The 23,893-nt window shown below is 44.8% G+C and overlaps 1 protein-coding gene across 1 annotated transcript in view; it reads right to left on the bottom strand.

Annotated features, from left to right (window-relative positions):
• The window catches only part of LOC115472441 (calcium-activated chloride channel regulator 1-like), a 168,322-nt gene that overhangs the window by 47,400 nt on the left and 97,029 nt on the right, over window positions 1-23,893 (bottom strand). The window contains exons 10-11 of the mRNA XM_030206730.1: window positions 18,553-18,730; window positions 1,115-1,221 (exon numbers count right to left, since the gene is read on the bottom strand). Coding sequence (XP_030062590.1) covers window positions 1,115-1,221; window positions 18,553-18,730 — 285 coding nt within the window. The remainder of the gene's footprint in view (window positions 1-1,114; window positions 1,222-18,552; window positions 18,731-23,893) is intronic.

The following is a 23,893-nucleotide window of genomic DNA, read 5'->3' as shown; positions in this document are numbered from 1 at the left end:
AGATAGAGAACATACTGAGGAGTTTCCGGCAGCACATGACCACATATAGGGAGGCAAAAGTTTGCTCTCTATCTCCACCTGCTGGTAGATGGACACAACCCACCAGTCTATGGATTGATCAGCTTGATGATATGGAAGCACGTTTCCCAGTTCACAGGTTTTTTGTGTTTAAATATCCCCCATGAGTCCAGCATTCTCCCCCTGTGTCTATAGCTCCTCCCCCAATGTGTCTGGCAGCACCACTCTGTATCCCTATCTCTCCCCACAACCAGGATCTCCTTCTTTCTTCTCTTCCTCCTGCCCCTCTTCCTGGGGTTTAACATCTCTCCCTTTCTCTTCCCTTTCTCCTGCCCTCCTCTATGGGAATTCAGCAAATGTTCCTGTCTGCTCTGCCCCCCCCCCCCACCCCACCTGTGGGTCATGGATCTCTTCCTTTTCCTTCACCCCCAGAGAGGTCCCAGTATCCCTTATCTCCCCTCCCTAATTCAGCATCTTCATCTCCTCCTCCCCCCCCCGGGGGGGGGGGGGGGGGGGAGAGAGAGAGATGCCAGACTGCAAAGGTGGGAAGTAGAGAATCAATGCATGAGAGAAGGTCACATAAGCATATAAGCTGGAGAAGGGGGCCAAATGCATGTAACACAAGCCTAATGCATGTGATTTGGCATGTCTGCATCCATCACAAGAAAGATATGCACATACTTTCCCCTTGACATTTTGTGCAATGTTCTTTGGTAAAAAGTGCCAATGGACTTTGCACAGAAGTGAACAGTTTGAAAATTGCTGTTTTTGCCCACATTACTGTTAGCACACAGTAGTGAAATGGTGCCTACGACTGTTTCAAGAATAATATAGAAATTTAGAATAATGATGGCTCTTAGTGAGTTTATTTTAATTGCTTGTTGTATCATTAATATTTTTTGTTTCCACTTTCTTCATTACATTTATAAATTATATTGGAGTAACACTTTAGTAATAGTATTATAAACTGTGCCTGCTGTACACTGCCTTGAGTGAATCTCTTCATAAAGGTGATTAAATAAATCCCCCAAAATAAATTTACCATTCATTAGGAAATCAGTTCCCCAATATGTAGCCAGTATTCATGGTGACTGACCTGTATAGACTGTTGAGAAAAGTTTCCACTTCCTGATGTAATTCCAGTGAAAGCATCAATTAACCCATTGGAGTCCAAGCTATCTGTGGCAGCAAACTGTAAACCTCCTGAAATGTGACAAGATATCATAAACCTCCTGACATGTGACAAGTTTACAACTCTGAATAGTTCTTTTAGGTTAATGATTTCATATTCTGCCTGCTGTAAAGAAGACAAACTTGAAATAGTACAGGTTTGAAATTTGTAAGCAATAATAGCAAATCAACAGGCCAAAAATTAAATTTTGTTTAATTTCTATGTTGTTTATTGAATTTTTCAGTTTATTTGGGCTTTTAGTTTTCCTTTTTGCTTCAGGGTTAATTAATAGTGCACCCTATTGTTCAATAGTGCAATTTACTGCACAATTGAATATACTATCCAATAGCAGGCATTATTAAGCAACGGTGTGCAACTATGGCCCAGATTCTATATATGGTGCCCCAAAAATCCATGCGGTAAACATTTCTGCTTAAGCATATTCTATAAGCACTGCCTAGATTTACGTGCAGTATATAGAATATGCTTAGTTGATACCCCAGCCCCTAAAACTACGCATATCCATTTAAACCAATGAAAACATGGCGTAAATCCCTGCACATAGATTTACACACACTGGGTTATATTCTATAAATACATGTGTAAATTTTGGAATGCCCACAAAATGCCCACTGAACTGCACGCATTGAAATTTAGGCGCAGTTCATTACAGAATAAGCTTAGTGAGTTGTGCACATAAATTCTATTTGTCAATTAGTGCTCATTATTGCTTGTTAAGTGCTGTTAAAAATGCTGATTAGCTTGTTAAGCTAATTAAGTTACGCACATAGTTATAGAATACACCTGGATTTTGGCATGGATCTCTAGGTGCGCTTTTATAGAATCCGGCAGTATGTGGGCGATAATGCAGCCTACTGCACAATAGTGTACATTACTGACAACACAGGAAAAAATGAAATTTCAGGGCTTTTTTTCCTGTTTTGGGTTAGAAAGGACATGCAATTACATTTCCCATGTTATTTCAAATGAATGTGCATCCCTATAAATCAAGACTTCATTACATTCATTTATCTTTTGTATCAGCTATGTCCCTTGGAAGCATGATAGATAGCAATTTATACAATAATAAATGAATATATGAAATCTTTTGAAAGGTAATTTAATTATGAATGTTTACACTGCATTGTGACTCTGGGCAAGTCACTTAACCCTCCACTGCCCCAGGTATAAAATAAGTACCTCTATATAATATTTAAACCACTGATTGTAACCACAGAAAGGTGGTATATCAAATCCTATCCCCTTTCTCTTTCCATCCCCCCCTCCACCTTTACCAGAAATGAGTGAATGCCACAAGAGCTAAACTTGAAGCCTATATGTAGATTATATTTTTATTTGCATTCACAGTAAAGTTTTAAGTGTTTCAATTCAATATGCAGAATCATAGTCACATGCCATCCACGCTTAGAATACAAAAATATTGGGGAGAGGCAGTCTACTTACTTGGTGTGGTATAGAGATCATTATTAGAGATACGGAGGAGACCTGTTGCAATGGAGATGTGATCTCCAGTCCCAATTCCATAGAGTGGCACCTGTCCTGAAGTCATCAACGTTGAACAGAGGCTTACAAAAGCACCAATGTACCATAGAACGTGGCTACAGACATGTGCCTGAAAGGGCGTGACCAAAGCACAGAGCACAAAAAACAGAGAACAAGGAGGGAGAAGCAGGAGAATCTACTTGTGTCAGATCTGGGGAAGAGGAAAGTTAAAGGGAAGGGTACCAGGAGAGCAGACACAGGGTAACCCGAAGACTGATGAACCAGCTCATTAGAGTGGTGAGTGGAACAGAAGGCTCTGACCACTCAGTTAGGAGAGATGGGCTTTTCCCTTTGTAAAGATTTATTTATCCAGAACACATTGTTGGCACATGGGCAATTGCAGGACACCTTAGGCTGTAAAATTCCTTTTTATCAGTATTTTCAGGGACGGGATTTCCTTCTGGGACCGGATGTGAAGGAAAATTTACATAGGAAATCTGTCAAGATTGAGGTAGTGTTCTTCAAATCTGGCTCTCGCCGAAAACTTCTTTCTAGGATTTACAATGAACTAACACAGCTGACTCTGCCATGGAGGGCTAGTTCAGAGCAGAAGTGGGAAGAATGGTTGGGAACTCCTTTGGGAGATGATAACTGGACTTTGGCTTACAGGTTTGCATACCAATGTGCATGTATCACACGACAAAATCAGCTTTAATATCAGATACTACACAGATCCTACTGGACTCCGATACACAATGAGAGAGCAGACACAGATCAATCCAACCTTTGCTGGAGGCAGTGTGGACTGAGAGGTTCCTTAGAGCATCTATGATGGGAGTGCCTGGTGGTGCAATCCTTCTGACAACAAGTACTACTACTTATAATTTCTACAGCGCTGCTAGACGTACACAGCGCTGTACACTTGAACATGAAGAGACAGTTCCTGCTCGAAAGAGCTTACAATCTAATCAGGCCAAACAAACAGGACAAATAAGAGATAAGGACAAAGAGTAGCAAGATTCCAGAATCCCAAAGAGTAGCAAGATTCCAGAATCCCAAACACTACTACTACTATTTATCATTTCTGTAGCGCTACTAGACGTACACAGCGCTGTACACTTGAACATGAAAAAGTCCCTGCTCGAAAAAGCTTACAATCTAATCAGGACAAACAGGACAAATAAGGGATAAGGGGATTACTAAGGTGGGAATGATAAAACATACATGGGTACTGTACAAGTGTTGGATAAGATCAAACAGTGGATGAGGATGATTGGTCCAATGACAAACAGGTTGCTTATTGGGTATGGGATCACACTGATCCCGTGAGGGAGGCTCGACTAAAGGGACCTCCCACTTGCTGATCCTGGCATCAAAGATGGGTATAATTAGAGCTTGGAGAGATGGAAGAGGTCCTACTTTGTATATGTGGAAGGCTGCCATTTGTGAATTTAGGATGTTTGACAAGATTACTCAGGAGTTGGGGGGGGGGAGGGGAAGGGAAAGGCACACTTGCAGTTATGGCAAACGACGCTTGAGTTGCCCGATTGGGGGGGGGGGGGGAAGGGATGGAACCTGTTAATTGGTTAGAATAGGGTGGGTTGGTATGCCAAGTAGTGTTAGCCACTCAGGACCACAATGGGGAGGATTTACTAGAGACCTCTATACTGCCAGACTGAAGGGGGAGGGGCAGTAGTATGGGGGGTGTTGGGAGATGGAGAGCTTTTTCATGTTGTGTCCATGCATATGTGATAGAAGTTGTACTATGTTGGGGGGAGGGGATTTTGGTTTTGGATCCCAGTTTGGGCCACTAGTGAGGACCAAGGTGGCAATGTTTATATTTGTATTGATGGAGCTTTGTTTTGATGTGTTCCTGCTACCAAGTGAGTTGTAAAGACTCTGCATGTTAAGGAGGAGGCCAAACCAATTAGGGAGGCCGGACACAACTAGGCTGTAGGCCAGCGGGAAGGAAAGGGTTAAGGAAAATAGGGAAAGGGGGGGGGGGGGCGGGACGGAGAGGGAAGACATAAAAGAGGTCAGCAGGTAAGGAAAGGTCCTTTCGAGCAGGAATCAGCAACCCAGAGGAGCTGAGCAGAAGGAGGACAGAGATCTGAACAGGCTTACACACCTGGAGAAGGCCTGATTCGAACACAGAGTGCCTCAGGTTGTGTGCTTTTAACTGCTCCTTTTTGCATGATTTAAATCTCCTGCTTGTTTGCTTACAAAATCATTTGCCTGCTATCTTTTCCTGCTTTGCCGGTGAGGCTTGAAATGCCCATTTGGCCTCTGTTTATCTTTCCTTTCTGCCAGCTGTTAGCATAATGAGGACTGCCAGTTTGGGGCATGTCGCCCCCCCCTCCCATACACAGCACAGGAGACTGGGGGGCATAGGCGGTCGGTGGCCCAACTGTTTGGGGAGGCTAAATGGGCGGGGTTAGGGGTGGGGCCAGGGGCGGAGCTTACATCCATAATTGTCTGACAACACACAGAAAAAAAATAAGTAAAAATAAAATAATCACAATTAATACCTTTTATTAAATTTAGATATTAGATGTGTCATATGTCAAAGAATAAAGTGGTTGCTCAAAGCATATACTAACCACAATCGCTCAACTGCAAAACACTATGCACAACTTTGTGCAAAAACACACTCAGAACCTTACTGTACCATAAATATTACACTGGGCAGAACCTAATACACCAATATACCACCCATACGGAAAATGCGGACCGTCAACAATTTGAAACAAGGGATCATAATATCACAATTCTCATGTAGAGCCACAAAACACCCTTTTAGGGTGGATAGTGTTAACAATGAGCTCCTTTTATCAATGATCATATGTAGATCCTTCAAGAGGTAGTGTGTCATGATTTAGGCTCTACACCCTTTCTGATGTTTTGGTGCCACCTCAGTAAGGCCAACACACAATCGCTCTACTGCAAAACACTATGCACAAACTTGTGCAAAAACACACTCAGAACCTTACCAAACCATAAAAGCACTAATTCCAAGGACAGGACGAGCTACAACCTTATGCGTGGAGAGGCAGCACTGTAATTACACTGGGCTCCAAAACACCAGTACACAACCTAGTGAAAAAAATAAACCCCAAACAAAAAGGGCTGCAAATACTATACGCTAGCAGAATACTGCACCTTGATCACACATGAAAAACACATGACACAACAGATATGAAGGCAAAATACTGAGCTGGAAAGTTACCTCAAGAAGTCAGACTCAGCATGCAGCAATACTAGAAAAATTGAAACTTACATGCAAAATATCACAGATACACATTTCCAAAAGCTGACATGTTCCAATTAATAAATTCTGAATACAAAAATGTTTTCTACCTTTGCTGTCTGAGCATTTAGTTTTTCTATTAGCTTTGGTCCCAGTGTCTTCTGTTTTATGCAGTGTCTTCTTTCCATTTGATATTTTTTCACTCACCATGTCCACCATCCTCCTGTGTCCTTATGCGTCATCTGTAGCCCTGTCCCTATCCTTTCTCCAGTTTCAGCATCTGCCCTCAAAAGTGTTCCAATCCAGCCCTTAAATTCAGCAATTTCCTCTCCATCCATATCCAGCATTTCTTCTATCTCCCTTCCCCTCCATCCGGGTGCATCTCTTTCCTTTGTCTTTCCTTCCCTTCATCCTTGTCCAATATTTCTCCTCTCTCCCTTGCCCTCCTCTCCAGTCCAGCGATCTCTCCCCCTGTCCTCCCTCCTCTCTAGCAATCTGTTCTCTCCCCCTGTCCTCCCCTTCTCTCCATGTCCAGCAATCTGTTCTCCCCCCCTGCCCTCCCCTCCTCTCTGTGTCCAGCAATCTGCTCTCTCCCCCTGCCCTCCCATCCATGTCTACCAATTCTCCTTGCCCTCAGTCAGCTCCCCGACAGCCCTCCTTCCTGACCTCCCACCCTGCCCTCCCCTTCCTCTATGTCCAGCGATCTGCCCTCTCCCCCTGCCCTGCCATCCATGTCTACCCATTCTCCCTGCCCTCCCTCAGCTCCCCGACAGCCCCCCCGCGTTTAACATAGTAACATAGTAAATGACGGCAGATAAAGACCTGTACAGTCCATCCAGTCTGCCCAACAAGATAAACTCATTTTATATGGTATGTGTTACTTTACATGTATACCCGAGTTTGATTTGTCCTTGCTTTTCTCAGGGCACAGACCATAGAAGTCTGCCCAGTACTGTTCTTGTACTAAGTTCTGAAGCTAACGTCGAAGCCCCTTAAAATTTACACCAGCCCATCCCTATCTATTCAGTCATGATCAGGGCATAGTCCATAGAAGTCTGCCCAGCTCCCATTCAGTTTCCCCAATTTCCGGCGTCGCCACCCAATCTCCGCTGATTCCATGAATCAGATGTCTTGACTTATGATACAACAAACACAATGACTGGGAAGTAGATGACCCAAGTTCATACTCTGCTACTGTCACATTCTGTTGTACTGTTGTAACCTCAGGCAAGACACATTAAGCCAAATCAAAAACCTGTGCATAAATTCTCTCTACGATAATTTCTTATGTTCTGTATATTGTCTGACAGTACATCCTACAATACTGTAGCTCTTCTCATGCCCACTGAACATTATCAAAGCTTTTCCATATGCTACTGATCTGAAGCACATGATCCACAACACCTACAGTCAAACTGTGACTCCCAGCTGCTACCAGAAATAACTGACAGCCAGCAGGGTCATCACTGAAGCTTATGATGAGCAGCCCCCACTCAGGTAAACAATGCCTCCCTGTGACTAAACCACACATAGGTGACTCACTCCCCGTTAATTCATTGGATGAATTTCTTATACAAAGACAACTCTCTGCTTTAACCATTTTACTTTCTGTGCCACCGACGTCAGTCAAGTAAAGGCACTGCAGGCTTGCCTCCTGCTTCTCCCTTCCCTCTTCACACACAGGAAATGCGTCATAGAAGAAGGCGGGACACTGTGTGAAGAGGGAAGAAAGAAGCTATAGGCGAGCCCGCAGTGCCTCTTCTTGACTGACGTCACTGCCACGAAAAGTAAAAGGGTGGGTGTGTGCGCGTACGGGGGGGGGGGGGGGGGCGACAGACGGAGAGGAGGAGGACTGCCGGTTGGGGAGCTGAAGGCGGGAAGGAAGGAGGGACCAGCACCATCCGAGAGCTGCTAGCGCTGCGCTTGCGGCAGGGGGCAGCAGTATCGGCGATGGAAAGGTCACAGTTGGGCTGGGGAGGCTTAGCCTCCCCAAGCCTGTTATATGGGGTGCCTATGCTGGGGGGTAATACCAGGGAGAACTCTGCAAGCCTGACTCGAACATTTTCCTCCTTCCAGAGGGCTTCAGGCTGTTCGCTTTTAAATGCCCCTTTTTGCATGCTGAAATCTCCGGGTGTGTGTGCTGACAAAAGTCCTTTGCCTGCTCTAATTTTTCCTTTTTCTCTCTCCTGCTTCGCCCTGGGGCTTGAAATGCCCATCTGACCTCTGTTTGGTTGCAAGGTAATTGCTGCAGCTGTGGCTCTGGTGTTGAAGGGCTTTATTAATCACTTGAAGACTACAGTCCTGGCCTTTGCATCTCATCTAAAGGTCCTGGTGTATAGAGTGCTCTGTACCCGGTGTCAGTGTTTGCTCTGTGTGAGTTTCTATGTTTGTCTAGCTAGCTTAGGCACCGTGTGGCTTATAGCCTGTGTATAGCTTGCTAGTGTTCTATGTTTGTTCAGACTAGTTAGCTTAGGCACCGTCTGGCTTGTTGCCTGTGCATAGCTCTACTAGTTCTCTGTGTTTGTTTCCAGTGTATGACTAGTTAGCTTAGGCACCGTCTGGCTTGTTGCCTGTGCATAGCTCTACTAGTTCTCTGTGTTTGTTTCCAGTGATAGACTAGCCAGCTTAGGCACCGTGTGGCTTGTAGCCTGTGCATAGCCCTACTAGTTCACTGTGGTTGTTTAGTGTTAGACTGGCCGCCCTTGCTAGTCACTATCCCAAGACTGTGTGTGTTCCTAGTGTTAGACTGGCCGCCCTTGCTAGTCACTATCCCAAGATTGTGTGTGTTCCTAGTGTTAGACTGGCCGCCCTTGCTAGTCACTATCCCAAGATTGTGTTTGTTCCTAGTGTTAGACTGGCCGCCCTTGCTAGTCACTATCCCAAGACTGTGTTTGTTCCTAGTGTTAGACTAGCCGCCCTTGCTAGCCACTATCCCAAGACTGTGTTTGTTCCTAGTGTTAGACTAGCCGCCCTTGCTAGCCACTATCCCAAGGCTGTGTTTGTTCCTAGTGTTAGACTAGCCGCCCTTGCTAGTCCCTATCCCAAGACTGTGTTTGTTCCTAGAGTTAGACTGGCCGCCCTTGCTAGTCACTATCCCGAGACTGTATTATTCCTAGTGAGACTAGTCAGCTTAGGCACCGTCTGGCTTGTAGCCTGTGCATAGCTCTGCTAGTTCTCTGTGATTGTTCCTAGTGTAGACTAGCCAGCTTAGGCACCGTCTGGCTTGTAGCCTGTGCTTAGCTCTGCTAGTTCTCTGTGTTGGTTCCTAGTGACAGACTAGCCAGCTTAGGCACCGTCTGGCTTGTAGCCTGTGTAAAGCTTTGCTAGTGTTCTGCGTTTGTGTCCAGGGCATGACTTGTTAGCTTGGGCACAGCTTAGTTGTTAGCTGGTGTATAGCCTTCCAAGTCTCCTGAGTTTGCTCTGTGTATGTTCCTGTGTATGACTGGGTTGCCTGGGTATAGCGTTCCTATTAGCCTGGGTACAGGTTACTAGTCATTGTGTTGATTCCTGCCGACTGCCAGAACCCGGACAGTTCCTGCTTGTCTGCCTTGCCTTCGCCTAGGTGCCAGGGGGCACTCCTGGATCTTCATTCCTGCTGTTCCTGTAAGTCCTACCGGCTGCCAGAACCTGAGGGCTCAACCCGAGGGGGAAGGCAGTCAAGTGTAGGTGAAGCCTAGGTCCAGGGTGTTCCAGTTCCGCGGGTTCCGCTCCAGTGTGTTCCAGTCCAGCGGGTTTCACTCCTTTATGTTTCAGTCCAGTGGGGCCACTCCAGTGTGTCCAGTCCAGTGGGCCCCGCTCCAGTGCGCACCCGTCCGGTGCGTTCCAGTTCCGAGTGTTCCGGTGTAGAACTCCAGTCCGGAGTTCCGGTCCAGTCTTATCTCCTCTCTACCTGGCAGGTGATTTTGCCTAAAGGACTCACAAACCCCGCGCTTCCGGGGAAGAAGCCTGAAGGTATGCCAAGGTCCTCGAGAGCGCGGCAAGCGCGAGAGACGCGACAGCTACAGCGGTTAGCGGGCCCATTTGACACACTCCCTTTTTCAGCTGCAATAATTTCCCCCATTGGCATCATACCAAAGAAGGACCTGGGTAAATTTAGGCTTATTCATAACTTGTCCTATCCATTAGGACGCTCAGTGAATGATTTTATTGACCCGGAGGAGTGTTCAGTGCAATACCCTTCTTTAGACCAGGCCATCAAAATCATTCGGGCACATGGCCGCGAGGCCTATCTGGCGAAAGCCGACATAGAGTTGGCATTTCGATTGCTACCGATTTCCCCGGACTCCTTCCACCTATTCGGTTTTCTCTTCGAGGACAAGTACTATTTTGACCGCTGTATGCCAATAGGCTGCTCAATTTCTGTGCCTACTTCGAACAATTTAGTTCGTTTGTCCAATGGGTGGTGGAACAGGTGGCCCCAGGGGGGGCACTGGTCCATTACCTTGACGATTTCCTGTGCATCGGCCGGGATAACCGCCAGTGCGTAGCCATGCTGCAAGCATTTTCGGAGGTGGCCCAGAGATTTGGCATACCCATGGCAGCAGACAAAACGGTCGGCCCTAGCACGGTCCTCACTTTTCTGGGTATCGAATTAGATGTCAGAGGCCAACTGTTGCGGCTCCCGGGAGACAAAATCGCAAAATTAAGGGCGGCAGTGTGGCAGCTGAGGCAACAGTGTAAAGCCACGTTACAACAATTCCAAGAAGTCCTGGGTCTCTCATGCTTCGCAACGCGGGTCATTCCCATGGGTCGAGTCTTTGCAAGGAAATTAGCATTTGCAATGAGGGGGGTGACACAACCTCATTACCACATAAGAATCACTCAGGCCATCAAAGCCGATCTTAGCGTTTGGGAGACATTCCTGACGCAATTCAACGGAATCTCCTTCTGGCACGATGCACCTACCCCTTTGTCAGCTCTCCAGGTGTACACGGATGCGGCAGAGGGGGAAGGTTTTGGCATTTATTTTCAAGGAGCCTGGTGCGCGGTGCGCTGGCCCCCAACGTGGGTGGCGTCAGGGACCACGAAGGATATTACCTTCCTCGAATTGTTTCCCATTATGGCGACTTTCCACATTTGGGGCCAGAGACTCGCAAATCAGGCACTACTGTTCCACTCGGACAACATGGCGGTAGTTGAAGCACTCAACAGGTTGTCCGCCCATACGATACGCACAGTTAACTTGTTGCAGGACATCGTGTTGCAGTGTCTTCATGGGAATATAGTGATCAAAGCGCAGCATGTGCCAGGCAAGCAGAACTCCGTAGCTGATGCTTTGTCTCGTTTTAAGTTTTCAGAATTCAGAATGCGAGCACCGACGGCGGACCCATCGCCGACTCCAATACCGGCCAGCGTCTGGCAGTTTGGCCCGTAGCAGTTTGGGAACTAATGCGGTCCTCTCTGTCAGAAGCCACAAGGAGAAGATACCTGAGTGCCCTGGCGACTTTCCTGGATGACTTGGACGGTCAGGGAGAATCGAGGGCGTTCAGTGTAGACACCATAGTGCGCTATCTCCTGGTATCCCAGGCGAACGGGGTCGGAAAGGGCCGAGTGGCCGTCACCTTGGCGGTCATAGGTTTCTTTGCAAAGGCGATGGGACTAGACAATCCGACACGCAGTTTTGTAGTCACCAGATTCTTACGAGGGTGGCATAGGGAGGAAGGGCATCGTCACGATGGGAGGCAGCCCATTATGCATGGTGAACTGCTACAACTGTCCCAGACGACTGGAGCAGTATGTGCCACTCCCCATGAGACTTGCCTGTTCCGCTGTGCCTTTTCTTCACCCGGGTGCTGGCTCTATGTGTACAGCAAGCAAGGTTGCCTACCGGTTTTAGTCCCCATTCCTTTCGCATAGGAGCGACAGCGCAGCAAATTATGAACCTGGGCCGCTGGAAGTCGCAGGCCTACAAGACTTATATCAGACCTTAGTACACCAATAACCAGGGCATCCAGTAAGTCTAAGGGGTTTCCTATCAAAAGGGGTATTGTGCCTTACCGGGTCCGCTCTCACGTCATCTATTAGCTTCGCTTGTAATATCCCTTCTTTCATGTATTGCATTTACCCTTGTCAATAATGCCTTGCTTCACACATTGCAGGTGCCCAGGTGAAAGAGCGCGAAATATGGATCTGCGGTCATTCCTTCATGCATTGGGCTCGTAGGAGGGCAGCAGTACGGCCCCACGGGGAGAACTTGGGTTTCCCCAGAGGGCAAGTAACAGTCACTTGGCTAGGACTACGAGGGATGAGATGGGCACAGTTGCTGCCAACCTTGGTAATGGAGATTGAACTCTCACCTCCCCCCCCCATCAAGTCTTGATTGTGCATCTAGGGGGCAATGATCTAGCACTGGTAAATAGCATCCTCCTTTGAAAAAAAAAAAGCAACACGATTTGTTATAATTGGCATCCTCATACCCACAATTGCAGTTGGTCTGGTCTGATATTATACCGCGCAGGGTGGGGCGAGGGGAGCGGTCCCATGCGGCTGTTGACCAGACTAGGAGGAAGCTTAACCAGTGGATGGCCAAGTTTCTAGCCACCCTAAAAGTCATGCTGTTGCACATCCCCTCCTCACAGAAGCCTCTGCAGGGTTGTACAGACCAGACGGGGTCCAATTATCAGACATAGGGCTAGATATCTTTAATTTAGACCTACAGGATTACATTGAAGCTACAAATTGGGGGGGGGGAGGGGCACTAGGGTTTACAGGACTGGGTATGCCGCAGCCAAGGAGCCCATACAGGGGGGAGCCCCCGGCAAACGAGGCTTCGTTGCCGCGGGCTGTGGCGGTTATGGAGAGGGATTAGGAAAACCTACGGCGGGTACACAGCATGGCAGCACAGAATAGTTCCTCGTGGGCGGGGACTAATAGCCGACGTTCAAGGTCAAGTTCAAGTTTACGACCGGCAAGGGGCCAGGTTGAAGTTCATATAGCGTTATCGCGTCGGCGCCTGGCTTAAACAGCTGGGGGCCTTGAGATTACACAGGGTGCGTCCTTAAACGGGAGGCACCCTAATCATCAGGGGTGTGCTTTTACGGCACAACCGGCAGCGCGAGGAGCAAGAAACGAATGACAAGCTGTGTACCCAGGAGTTTCCTATGAGTTATGAAATTGGCAACAGAAGTAAATGCGAGTTATGAGATGTAATGCAAACTGCTTGGCTGCGGCCATAATAAATTCCAAATTTGTCAAAGAAGCAGCTGGTCCTGTGTCTTCTGTTGGTGGTAAAAGGAGAGTGGACGAATGAGCAGTGCCGAATGCCCCAGTTGAGGAGGAGGCCAAACCAATTAGGGAGGCCGGACACAACTGGGCTGTAGGCCAGCGGGAAGGAATGGGTTAAGGAAAATAGGGAAAGGGGGGGGGGCGGGACGGAGAGGGAAGACATAAAAGGGGTCAGCAGGTAAGGAAAGGTCCTTTTGAGCAGGAATCAGCAACCCAGAGGAGCTGACCCGGCCCACCCACCCACAATGTAGGGCACAACCGTCGCAGCTAGGTGGTTAGGGAGAGGGATTAGGAAAACCTACGGCGGGTACACAGCATGGCAGCACAGAATTGGTCCTCGTGGGCGGGGACTAATAGCTGACGTTCAAGGTCAAGTTCAAGTTTACGACCGGCAAGGGGCCAGGTTGAAGTTCATTTAGCGTGATCGCGTCGGCACCTGGCTTAAACGGCTGGGGGCCCTGAGATTAAGCCGGTGGTGGGAGGCACTATCCCTGCCTCCCACCACCAGCTCTGGCACAGACCATATAAGTCTGCCCAGCACTTTCCCCGCCTCCCAACCACCAGCCCTGCCTCCCGATCTTGACCAAAATAGTTTGGTTGTGTATAATAAAAGTTAGAAATGATGGAGAAGCTGGCTAGGGCCAGGAATTTGAAATTTCTGAATTTTTCTCAAATTCATTTGCTTTTCCCTCTTGAGTTATTGATACATATTTGAAGGTGGTGTTAGACTTCCCTCAAGTAGAGAGCTGGACTGTGGCAAGCATATATTATATACGTAGGGGAGTTAGCACCAATAAAAGGTGAGGGGGGTGGTTAGATCAGTTGAATTCTGTAGACAGTGTAGAGCTGAGTAATGGTTAGTGCAGTGGCCTGCGAACCAGGGGAACTGGGTTCAATACCCACTGCAGCTCCTTGTGACTCAGGGCAAGTCACTCAATCCTCCATTGCCCCAGGTACAAAATAAGTACCTGTATATAATATGTAAACCACTTCTGGGTTTCTGCCAGGTACTTGCGACCTGGATTGGCCACTGTAGGAAGCAGGATACTGGACTTGATGGACCACTGGTCTGACCCAGTATGACTATTCTTATGTTCTTAAAATGTAATATTGTCCCATGCTACATTGTTAATTCTTTAAGACTGAATTAGAGGAAAGTCTATTTTTAAATTGCTCTTTGAAAACAAAACTGTTCCCTTTTGTGGCCCTATAGTAACACAATTAGCAGGGTATTTGTACAGCTTAAGCCTCTTGTCTTGACAGTTGGTGCCTCTTTTTTCCCCAAAAGTTCTTTGTAAATATTTGACCACATATGAGAAACACTGGTTTGTCTTCATGGATCCTACTCATCTGGATAATTTTCTTACAGTGAAATCTATTATTTAATGATTCTGATTCCTGTTGGGTGGTGAATATAATGAGAGTCCTAGTTTTGTAGTTCAGCTGTGATGGTAATTTTGAGTTGTCCTTCCCTCATAATATGGACTATATACAATACCTTTATTTTGCTTTGCTTTTCCTGTATTGCATGTTATGAAATATGAGTGTCATGTAAAGTCAAATAATTAATAAGTATACAATTAAAAATAAATAAATAAAAGAATACAACAATATTTTCAATTTGACTCTGGGAAGGATAACATTTAGTGTCCGTGAGTAGTTTATAGGCCCATGATACTTTGTACTTGCAAGTCGATTTTGAAAGAGAAACTCCCCATAAACATTTCCTTTAAACCCCCTGCAGCTGCCAGTGCCATAGGAATATTTTTTATTACACATACTTTTCAGGTTCAAAGCACTTGGAGTAAAGAATGCACCAGGAACACTCTTGCCCTAACATAACTGCAATGATGGTAAGCTTGTCAGCTAGATCCCCTGTGCAGAGGCCTTCAAATGTTACTCTGGAGTCCAGGGGCCTAGCCAGACCTCGGCAGGAGGGGGGCCAGAGCCCAAAGTGGGGGGCACATTTTAGCCTGCCTCCCCCAGCTGCCACCCCTCCCCCACCGCTTCTGACCTCCGCCGCAAGGTATCTTTGCTGGTGGGGGTCCCGAACCCCCACGCACAGGACAGATAAATGCCTCAGCTGGCGGGGGTTGAGGTCAGGGACCCCTGCCAGCCAAACCTGGGGCCCCAGAGCCAATTTTTTGGGGACCCAGGCCCCCATGCCCCCCATAGCTACGCCACTGCTCTGGACAGCATCTGGACAGCTCCAGCAGCACTTGTAAAAACTTATTTCTATAGATGTACATTTTCAGGTATAAGCTAGGAGTCTAAATAGTTTGCACAGGCAGAAAAATTAGGAAATTAAAGCCATGACTAGCCAGTTCACCATGGTTCAAATGAGCTTAATATAAGAAAAAATAAAATTACTGTCTGCAAAATTGAAAATCTGGAGAACATAGTGAGACTTTAAAATTTTCGGTATTAACCTTTCCAAAACTTTTTTTCTTATGGCTTTGGATCACTTTATTTAATTTTTATTTTTATTACATTTGTACCCCACGCTTTCCCACTCATGGCAGGCTCAATGCGGCAGGCAATGGAGGGTTAAGTGACTTGCCCAGAGTCACAAGGAGCTGCCTGTGCTGGAAATTGAACTCGGTTCCTCAGGACCAAAGTCCACCACCCAAACCACTAGGCCACTTTAAGAACAATGGGCCCCTATTCCAAAGGTGTGCTAGCATTTTTAGCATGTGCTAACCGTGTAGATGCCCATAGGAATTATGTGCATCTATATGGTTAATGCTTGCTAATTTTTAGCACATGCTAAAAATGATAGCGCACCTTTGTAAAAGAACCCCTATATGCAGGAAATATTGAAAATCGTAGTAGAAATCCTTCTGGCAGTTAGAAAAATATTTCTTCTAAATGTGAGAAAAACTGAAGTTGGGAAAATTGGAGAATTAGAGGCTGCATTTCATTAGAGGTCTGGGGTGAAAGAATCAGAGAGGTACACAGTTCATAGGGGGTCTTTTACAAAGCTGTGCTAGTGTTTGTAGCTCGCGGTAAAAATCAGCTGGTGGTAAACGCTGAGATGGGCATCTCAGCATTTACCGCCAGCTGATTTTTACTGTAAGCTAAAAGCGCTAGAGCAGCTTTGTAAAAGGCCCCCGTAACCTTGGTTTCTCCCCAAACAAAACTGAATGCAGAGAGTTTACCAAGCCTTGGACACTGATGGACAGTATGTAGTTTGTGGCAGCATTTCTGACTTATCCCTTGATTAAGCTGTTTGGTGAAACGGAGATCCCTGTAGGGACTGAAGAATTAAGATAAGTGTTGCCACGTTTGAAGGCTCTTTGATAGTTGTTGTGTTTCAACGATTGAAGATTCACTGATATTTTGCGTTTGAAATTGTGAACAGTATTATACATTGCAGAAGAAGTTATTTGGAGATTGCAAAGTTTAAAGACATATATTCACCTGGATGAAGGACACTGTCATTAGCAATGGGAGGTTTTGAACAATGATTATAGGGTTTATGCGTGTAGTGACTCACTTGCACATTGGCATCACAGCTATTGTGCTGGCCATATGAGGTCTTTTCTCCCATAATGTGATTACTATTAGTATAAGTTGTGAAAATCCATTGTTTTGTTATTTTGTGTTATGTAGAGGGGCATTTTTGATAGGAAGTCTAAGTCCGACTTTGGGCGTTTTGCACAAAGGTCATTTTTAAAAAAAGAAAAACGTGCTTATTTTTTCCGAAAATACCATTTTGAACAAGGTTTTGTGCTTTGTATGTTTTTTTTTTTTTGGGGGGGGGGGGACCAGTTTCAAAAAACCCCCATTCAAACAAAAAATGTAGAGAATCAAGCCATTGGGATGTAGGAGGGGCCAGCATTTTTACAAGACTGTTCCCCCAGATATCCCAGGAGAGCAATGGGGCTCCCTAGGGGGCACTGCATTGAACTTCAAATAAATGTTCCCAGGTACACATCTCACTATTGCTCCCTTATCTTGTCTGTGAGCCCCCCCCCCCCCAAACCCACCTAAAGCCCAATACCCCCAACTGTATACAACTACAATAGCCCTTATGGGTGAAGGGGGCACCTCCCTATTTCGGATAACTTAAAACTTCTTGGCATCACAATTGATCGGAACCTGACCCTGGAAGCCCAAGCAAATTACACAACAAAGAAAATGTTCTATTCAATGTGGAAACTCAAACGTATCAAACCTTTTTTCCACAGAGATGTTTTCCGCAAATTAATACAATCAATGGTACTGATCCATTTAGATTACTGCAACAGAATCTATGCAGATTGTAGAGAACAGATTTATCAAAAGACTTCAGACCGCCCAAAATACGTCAGCGAGATTGATTTTTGGTAAATCTAAATTCGAATCAGCCAAACCCCTATGTGAAAAACTACACTGGCTCCCCATTAAAGAATGTATTGCCTTTAAGGTCTGTTCATTGATTCACAGGATTATTTATGGAGTAGTTCCTGAATACATGCTAAATCTTATTGACCTACCACTTAGGAACAGTTCCAGTGCTTCCTGATCCTACCTTAATTTACATTATCCAGATTGCAATGGCCTTAAATACAAGTCAACCTACGCATCCAGCTTCTCCTTCATTGGAACACAGTTATGGAATACTATACCCAAAATCTTAAAATTGACTCAGAACCATCTAAATTTCAGGAAACTACTGAAGACTACCTTATTCAAGATGGCCTACCCTCCTGACTTAACCTAATTTACTTTCTTATTATTATAGTAAAATCCATGGACCTTATCTTTTATTACTCACTTTTATCCTCTCTGTTGTTATATAATTCATTTTTGTCTACTATTTTACTATTACATTGTTTTAATTGTATTTTACTGAACTGTAGCTTTACCTACAGTCCTGTGTAAGCCACATTGAGGCTACTGCCAGTGGGAAAATGTGGGGTATAAATGTGTTAAATGAATAAAATAAAATATGTGGGTACAGTGCATTTCAGGTGAGTTATGGTGAGCTCACAGTTTCCACCACAAGTATAACAGGTAACAGGAAGTATGGGCCCGGGTTCACCTGTCTGTAGTACACTGCACTCACCACAGCCTGAGTTCATGAAAGGCCATTTCTCTACCAATGTATATCTGTTTACCTTTTTTGTTACACAGAATTTCTCGATTTTCTTTTGTAGACTTGAATAGTCCTTCATATTTCCACTCGTTTTCTTTCATCCCTTGTGTTTTGAAAATGTCTCTTGAAGTACTTGGATGCTTGCTATGTTAATTTGTTTTAAAAATCAAATCAGATTTTAAAATATGATGTTAATTTCTTTCTGGGAATACATAACATTGGTATGAAATATTTTTGCTTAGGTAACACAAAATTCCTTTGACCATTATTCTGGAAAGCACAAGAGCAGTTCACTTAAAATCATTTTACCTGTCATAGTTGATAATTGTTCAAGCCCTTTATCTGCATTTGGTCCCAGGGCAATGGTATGAATTATTGCTCCACTATTTTGCACTTCAGTAAAGCAGTTTCTTATACCAGTGTCTTCTCCATCCGTTAATAAGACAATTTCACTACCATATGTATTTCCATATTTCACTTTATTTACCTGGAAAAAGAGAAACATAATATATGAATAATTGGCCTAAGGCCTTGCTGTTCATTCCCGGTCCATGAGGGCTGCAGTCAGATCAGGTTTTTAGGACACCCCTAATGAATATGCATGAGAGAGATTTGTATACAATGAAGGTAGAAGACAAATCTGCCTCATGCATATTTAGTAGGGATATCCTAAAAAACTGAGCTGTTGACAGCCCTGGAGGACTGAGAGTGAACACCAAGGCCTTAAGGAATGAATCTGTGATACATTTATATGTGTCATGGAAGTGTGCACTTTTGTGAAATTCTGGTAAATGTCTAAGGCATCCTGAGAGCAGATGCAGCTTCTTTGGAAACGTGATCAATGCTTGGCCGTGGTTATTTAAAATTTGGGAGAGAAGAGAGATTTGATAAATTCTGTTTTAACTTCATTAAAAGTCAAAATGTTTATGGAATACCTTATTTAAATTGCAATAAGTGAAATGTTCCTACTTTATTTTTTTTTAGCTTAACTACCTTAAAAGAAAAAGTTCATTCCTGCATTCTTTAAATTACAACCCTAAACAAAGGCATTGGGGAGGGCTAACCTGCATGGAGTTGCAGTTGCTGATGGCTGCCTGATGTTGCTAGGCTGATGGAATAACGCTGACTATGAGGTAGTTCACAAGTAGTATTATTCTTTTACCACGGGAGTCGGCAACCTGTGGTACTGGGATACCACACTTTGGGGACTCCCATGGTAAATCATGGTGTGGTAAAAGCTAGAAGCTGACTGAGTTTCGGTTTTAGATTTGGCATCCAAATTGACCCAATATTTGGGTTCAGAATTTTGGAGGAAACTGAACCTTCCCCCTCACCCATCATTTTCCACTGCCCCCTCTGCTTGCGATCACTTTCCGCCCCCCTCAAGCTGCCCAACCACCTGTAGACCCTACCCGGGTCTACCTTAAGAAACCCTGATGGTCTAGTGCCCTCTTCAGGGGCAGGAACGAAGCCCACTCATTCTTGCGTGATGCCATTCGTCCTTCAAAATGGCTTCCAGGACCTCTAGTGGCAGTCTCATGGTAACCATATTGAGACTGGAACCAGCATAAGCAGGAGCAACTGGAGATTGGAACTAGCATATGCATGAGCAACTGGAGATTGGAACTAGCATAAGCATGAGCAACTGAAGATTGGAACCGACATAAGCAGGAGCAATTTCAATATGGCTGCCGGGACCTCCCATGGTAGACATGTGAGGATGCTGTGGGAGGTCCTGGAAGCCAATTTGTGATTGAAACCAGCATAAGCAGGAGCGACTGGAGATTGGAACCGACATAAGCAGAAGCAATCTCAATATGGCTGCCGATACCTCCCACAGCAGCTTTGCAAGACTACCGTGGGAGGTCTCAGCAGCCATATTGAGAATGGAACCAACATAAGCAGGAGCAATCTTCAGTTGCTTCTGCTTATGGTAGTTCCAATCACAAAATGGCTGAAGGGACCTCCCACAGCAGCCTTACAAGACTACTTCAGAAGGTGCTGGCAGCCATATTGAAAAGAACTTTGAAGAGAGAGGTCAAGGCTCATCAAAAATATTAGGCTAATGCAGGAGCCCTTACTGCTTCCTAAATAGGAATCGTTAAGTGCTCATCCAGTAATTTTTTTTAAATGGCATGTATTAATGCTAACATTAGCACATGGCCATATATTCAAAAAATGGAAAAATGCCCTTTTGCCAGCCACGCTACAAAGCTTAGCACACAGGAAAGACCTGTGCTAGAGCACGCTAAGCTCATTTTTGAGCTCAGCTTAGTAAAAAAGAACCCTTAGTTCATAACTGTATGGGGGCGTGTATTCATAGGAGGAGCATTGGTCTGTCATTTGAATATTATCATATGTGCACTGCCATGTAAACCTAGGTGTGTCAACTTATGCCTGCCATTGACCTGGTGCAAGCTGTCGCACTTAAGTTTTGGAATGCCACAGCAGCTTTATTTTATTATTCTGTAATGGGTTAGGTGCACTTTAACGCTGCTATAAAATTGGTGCTAAGCATGCCCCTTTGTGCAGAGACTCCTGTTACATAAGTACATAAGTAATGCCATACTGGGAAAAGACCAAGGGTCCATCGAGCCCAGCATCCTGTCCACGACAGCGGCCAATCCAGCCAAGGGCACCTGGCAAGCTTCCCAACGTACAAACATTCTATACATGTTATTCCTGGAATTTTGGATTTTTCCAAGTCCGTTTAGTAGCGGTTTATGGACTTGTCCTTTAGGAAACCGTCCAACCCCTTTTTAAACTCTGCTAAGCTAACCGCCTTCACCACTTTCTCTGGCAACGAATTCCAGAGTTTAATTACACGTTGGGTGAAGAAAATCTTTCTCCGATTTGTTTTAAATTTACTACACTGTAGTTTCATCGCATGCCCCCTAGTCCTAGTATTTTTGGAAAGCGTGAACAGAAGCTTCACATCCACCTGTTCCACTCCACTCATTATTTTATATACCTCTATCATGTCTCCCCTCAGCCGTCTCTTCTCCAAGCTGTATAGCCCTAGCCTCCTTAGTCTTTCTTCATAGGGAAGTCGTCCCATCCCCGCTATCATTTTAGTCGCCCTTCACTGCACCTTTTCCAATTCTACTATATCTTTCTTGAGATGCGGCGACCAGAATTGAACACAATACTCAAGGTGCGGTCGCACCATGGAGCGATACAACGGCATTATAACATCCTCACACCTGTTTTCCATACCTTTCCTAATAATACCCAGCATTCTATTCGCTTTCTTAGCCGCAGCAGCACACTGAGCAGAAGGTTTCAGTGTGTTATCGACGACGACACCCAGATCCCTTTCTTGGTCCGTAACTCCTAACATGGAACCTTGCATGACATAGCTATAATTCGGGTTCTTTTTTCCCACATGCATCACCTTGCACTTGCTCACATTAAACATCATCTGCCATTTAGCCGCCCAGTCTCCCAGTCTCGTAAGGTCCTCTTGTAATTTTTCACAATCCTGTCGTGATTTAACGACTTTGAATAACTTTGTGTCATCTGCCCAACAAGACAAACTCATTTTACATGGTATGTGATACTTTATATATATACCTGTTTGATTTGTCCTTGCCTTTCTCAGGGCACAGACCGTAAAAGTATGCCTAGAACTGTTCTTGTACTAAAGTTCTTAAGCTAACATCGAAGCCCCTTAAAATTTACACTCCAGCTCATCCATATCTATTCAGTTACGATCAGGGTGTAGACTGTAGAAGTCTGCCCAGCACTGGTTTTGCTTCCCAATTACCGGTGTTCCCACCCAATCTCCGCTAAGATTCCGTAGATCATTCCTTCTAAACAGGATTCTTTGTGTTTTGTCCCATGCATGTTTGAATTCCATTACCGTTTTCATCTCCACCACCTCCCGCGGGAAGGCATTCCACGTATCTACCACCCTTTCTGTGAAAAATACTTCCTGACATTACTCCTGAGTCTGCCCCCCTTCAACCTCAATTCATGTCCTCTAGTTCTACCACCTTCCTGTCTCCGAAAAAGGTTAGTTTGCGGATTAATACCTTTCAAACACTTGAACATCTGTATCATGTCACCCCTGTTTCTCCTTTCCTCCAAGGTATACATGTTCAGGTTGGCAAGTCTCTCCTCGTACAGTTTGCAACGCAAATCCCATACTATTTCTGTAGCTTTTCTTTGCACTGCTTCCTATCTTTTTACATCTTTAGCAAGATACGTCCTCCAAAACCGAACACAATACTCCAAGCGGGGCCTCACCAACGACTTCTAGAGGGGCATCAACACCTCCTTTCTTCTGCTGGTTATACCCCTCTCTATGCAGCCTAGCATCCTTCTGGTCACGGCCGTCACCTTGTCACATTGTTTCTTCACCTTCATATCCTCTGACACCAACACCCCAAGGTCTCTCTCCTGAGTCGAGCTTGCTAATCTTTCCCCTCCTATCCGGTATCTCTTTTTTGGGTTTCTGCACCCCAAGTGCATCACTCTACACTTCTTGGCATTAAATTTTAACTCTTAACTATTATCTGCGGTAACTGTTCTTTCTGGTTTCACATTTACTTTTGTAATTATTCTAATTCCCCTAGTAGAGCATTGGGATAATATGAAGCATGATCTACAGGATTTAAAATACGTAATACTAGTACAAATAAAATTATCCCATGAGGGAGATATAGCTAGAGTGTTGAAGCATAGAGAACAAAAACTGATCTTCCAATGGGATACAGTGATACCACATGGCCTGAACCGTGAGATAGAGTGGCTGCAAGATTGAAAGGAAGTGATGTCAGCAGAGTTGTCTATAAAAATAGAGCGCATGTGCGAGTGTTTTTTTGGCTGGCAAGTCTTGAGTAGGAGTGATGTTCCACACCAGGTACGCCAAGAATATAGGCTATCAAAAGCAATTTGAGATTGTAATAACAAGAGGAATGAATTGATTTAGAAGTAAAATGGAATAAGTCAAGGTGCAAAGTATAAGTTTACAAACTAATAGGTAATAGCAATATAAAAATATGTATTTATGTTTTAGACACAAACAGTTCTCCTGAGGACGCGAGCAACCAGCGAAACACAGCTTGTGTTGAGAACTGAGCGGGAATGGAGTGATCGAATCAAATCAAATCCAGTGAGAAGATATCTGTACATAGAGTTGTCACGAGCACAATACTACACATACTAGTTACTTCGGAGGAATAACCACATCACAATCAACAAAAAGGAAGACCAGCCCTAAGATGCTAATAAGCCCTAAGCACTAGCTAATAAGATGGTATAAACAAAAAGAAATTTTGGATGAGTGTACATAAGAACAGGAAGAAAAAACAGATAAGTGAGAATATAAGGAGGCAGGGAGGGCTGCAGTGCAGTGATGTTGGTTACCACATATCACTAAGAGCAATCCAACTGGAGTAATATGTGATTACTGAGCACTGTTGTTAATAAAATTAAAATAGACACTGTGAGCAACTTCACTGTTAGAATAATTATTAAATTTTTACTGCCAGACCCTCAACCATTCTTCTAACTTTTGGAGATCCCTTCTCATTGTTTCTAATCCCCCCAGGGTATCCAATCTATTAGCTATCTTTGTGTCATCTGCAAAAAGGCAAACCTTTCCTTCCAACCCTTCAGCAATATTTCTCACAAATATATTAAACAG

The sequence above is a fragment of the Microcaecilia unicolor genome, chromosome 6 (assembly GCF_901765095.1).
Source record: "Microcaecilia unicolor chromosome 6, aMicUni1.1, whole genome shotgun sequence".
Lineage (NCBI taxonomy): Eukaryota > Metazoa > Chordata > Amphibia > Gymnophiona > Siphonopidae > Microcaecilia > Microcaecilia unicolor.
This window is presented reverse-complemented; position numbering and strand designations above follow the sequence as displayed.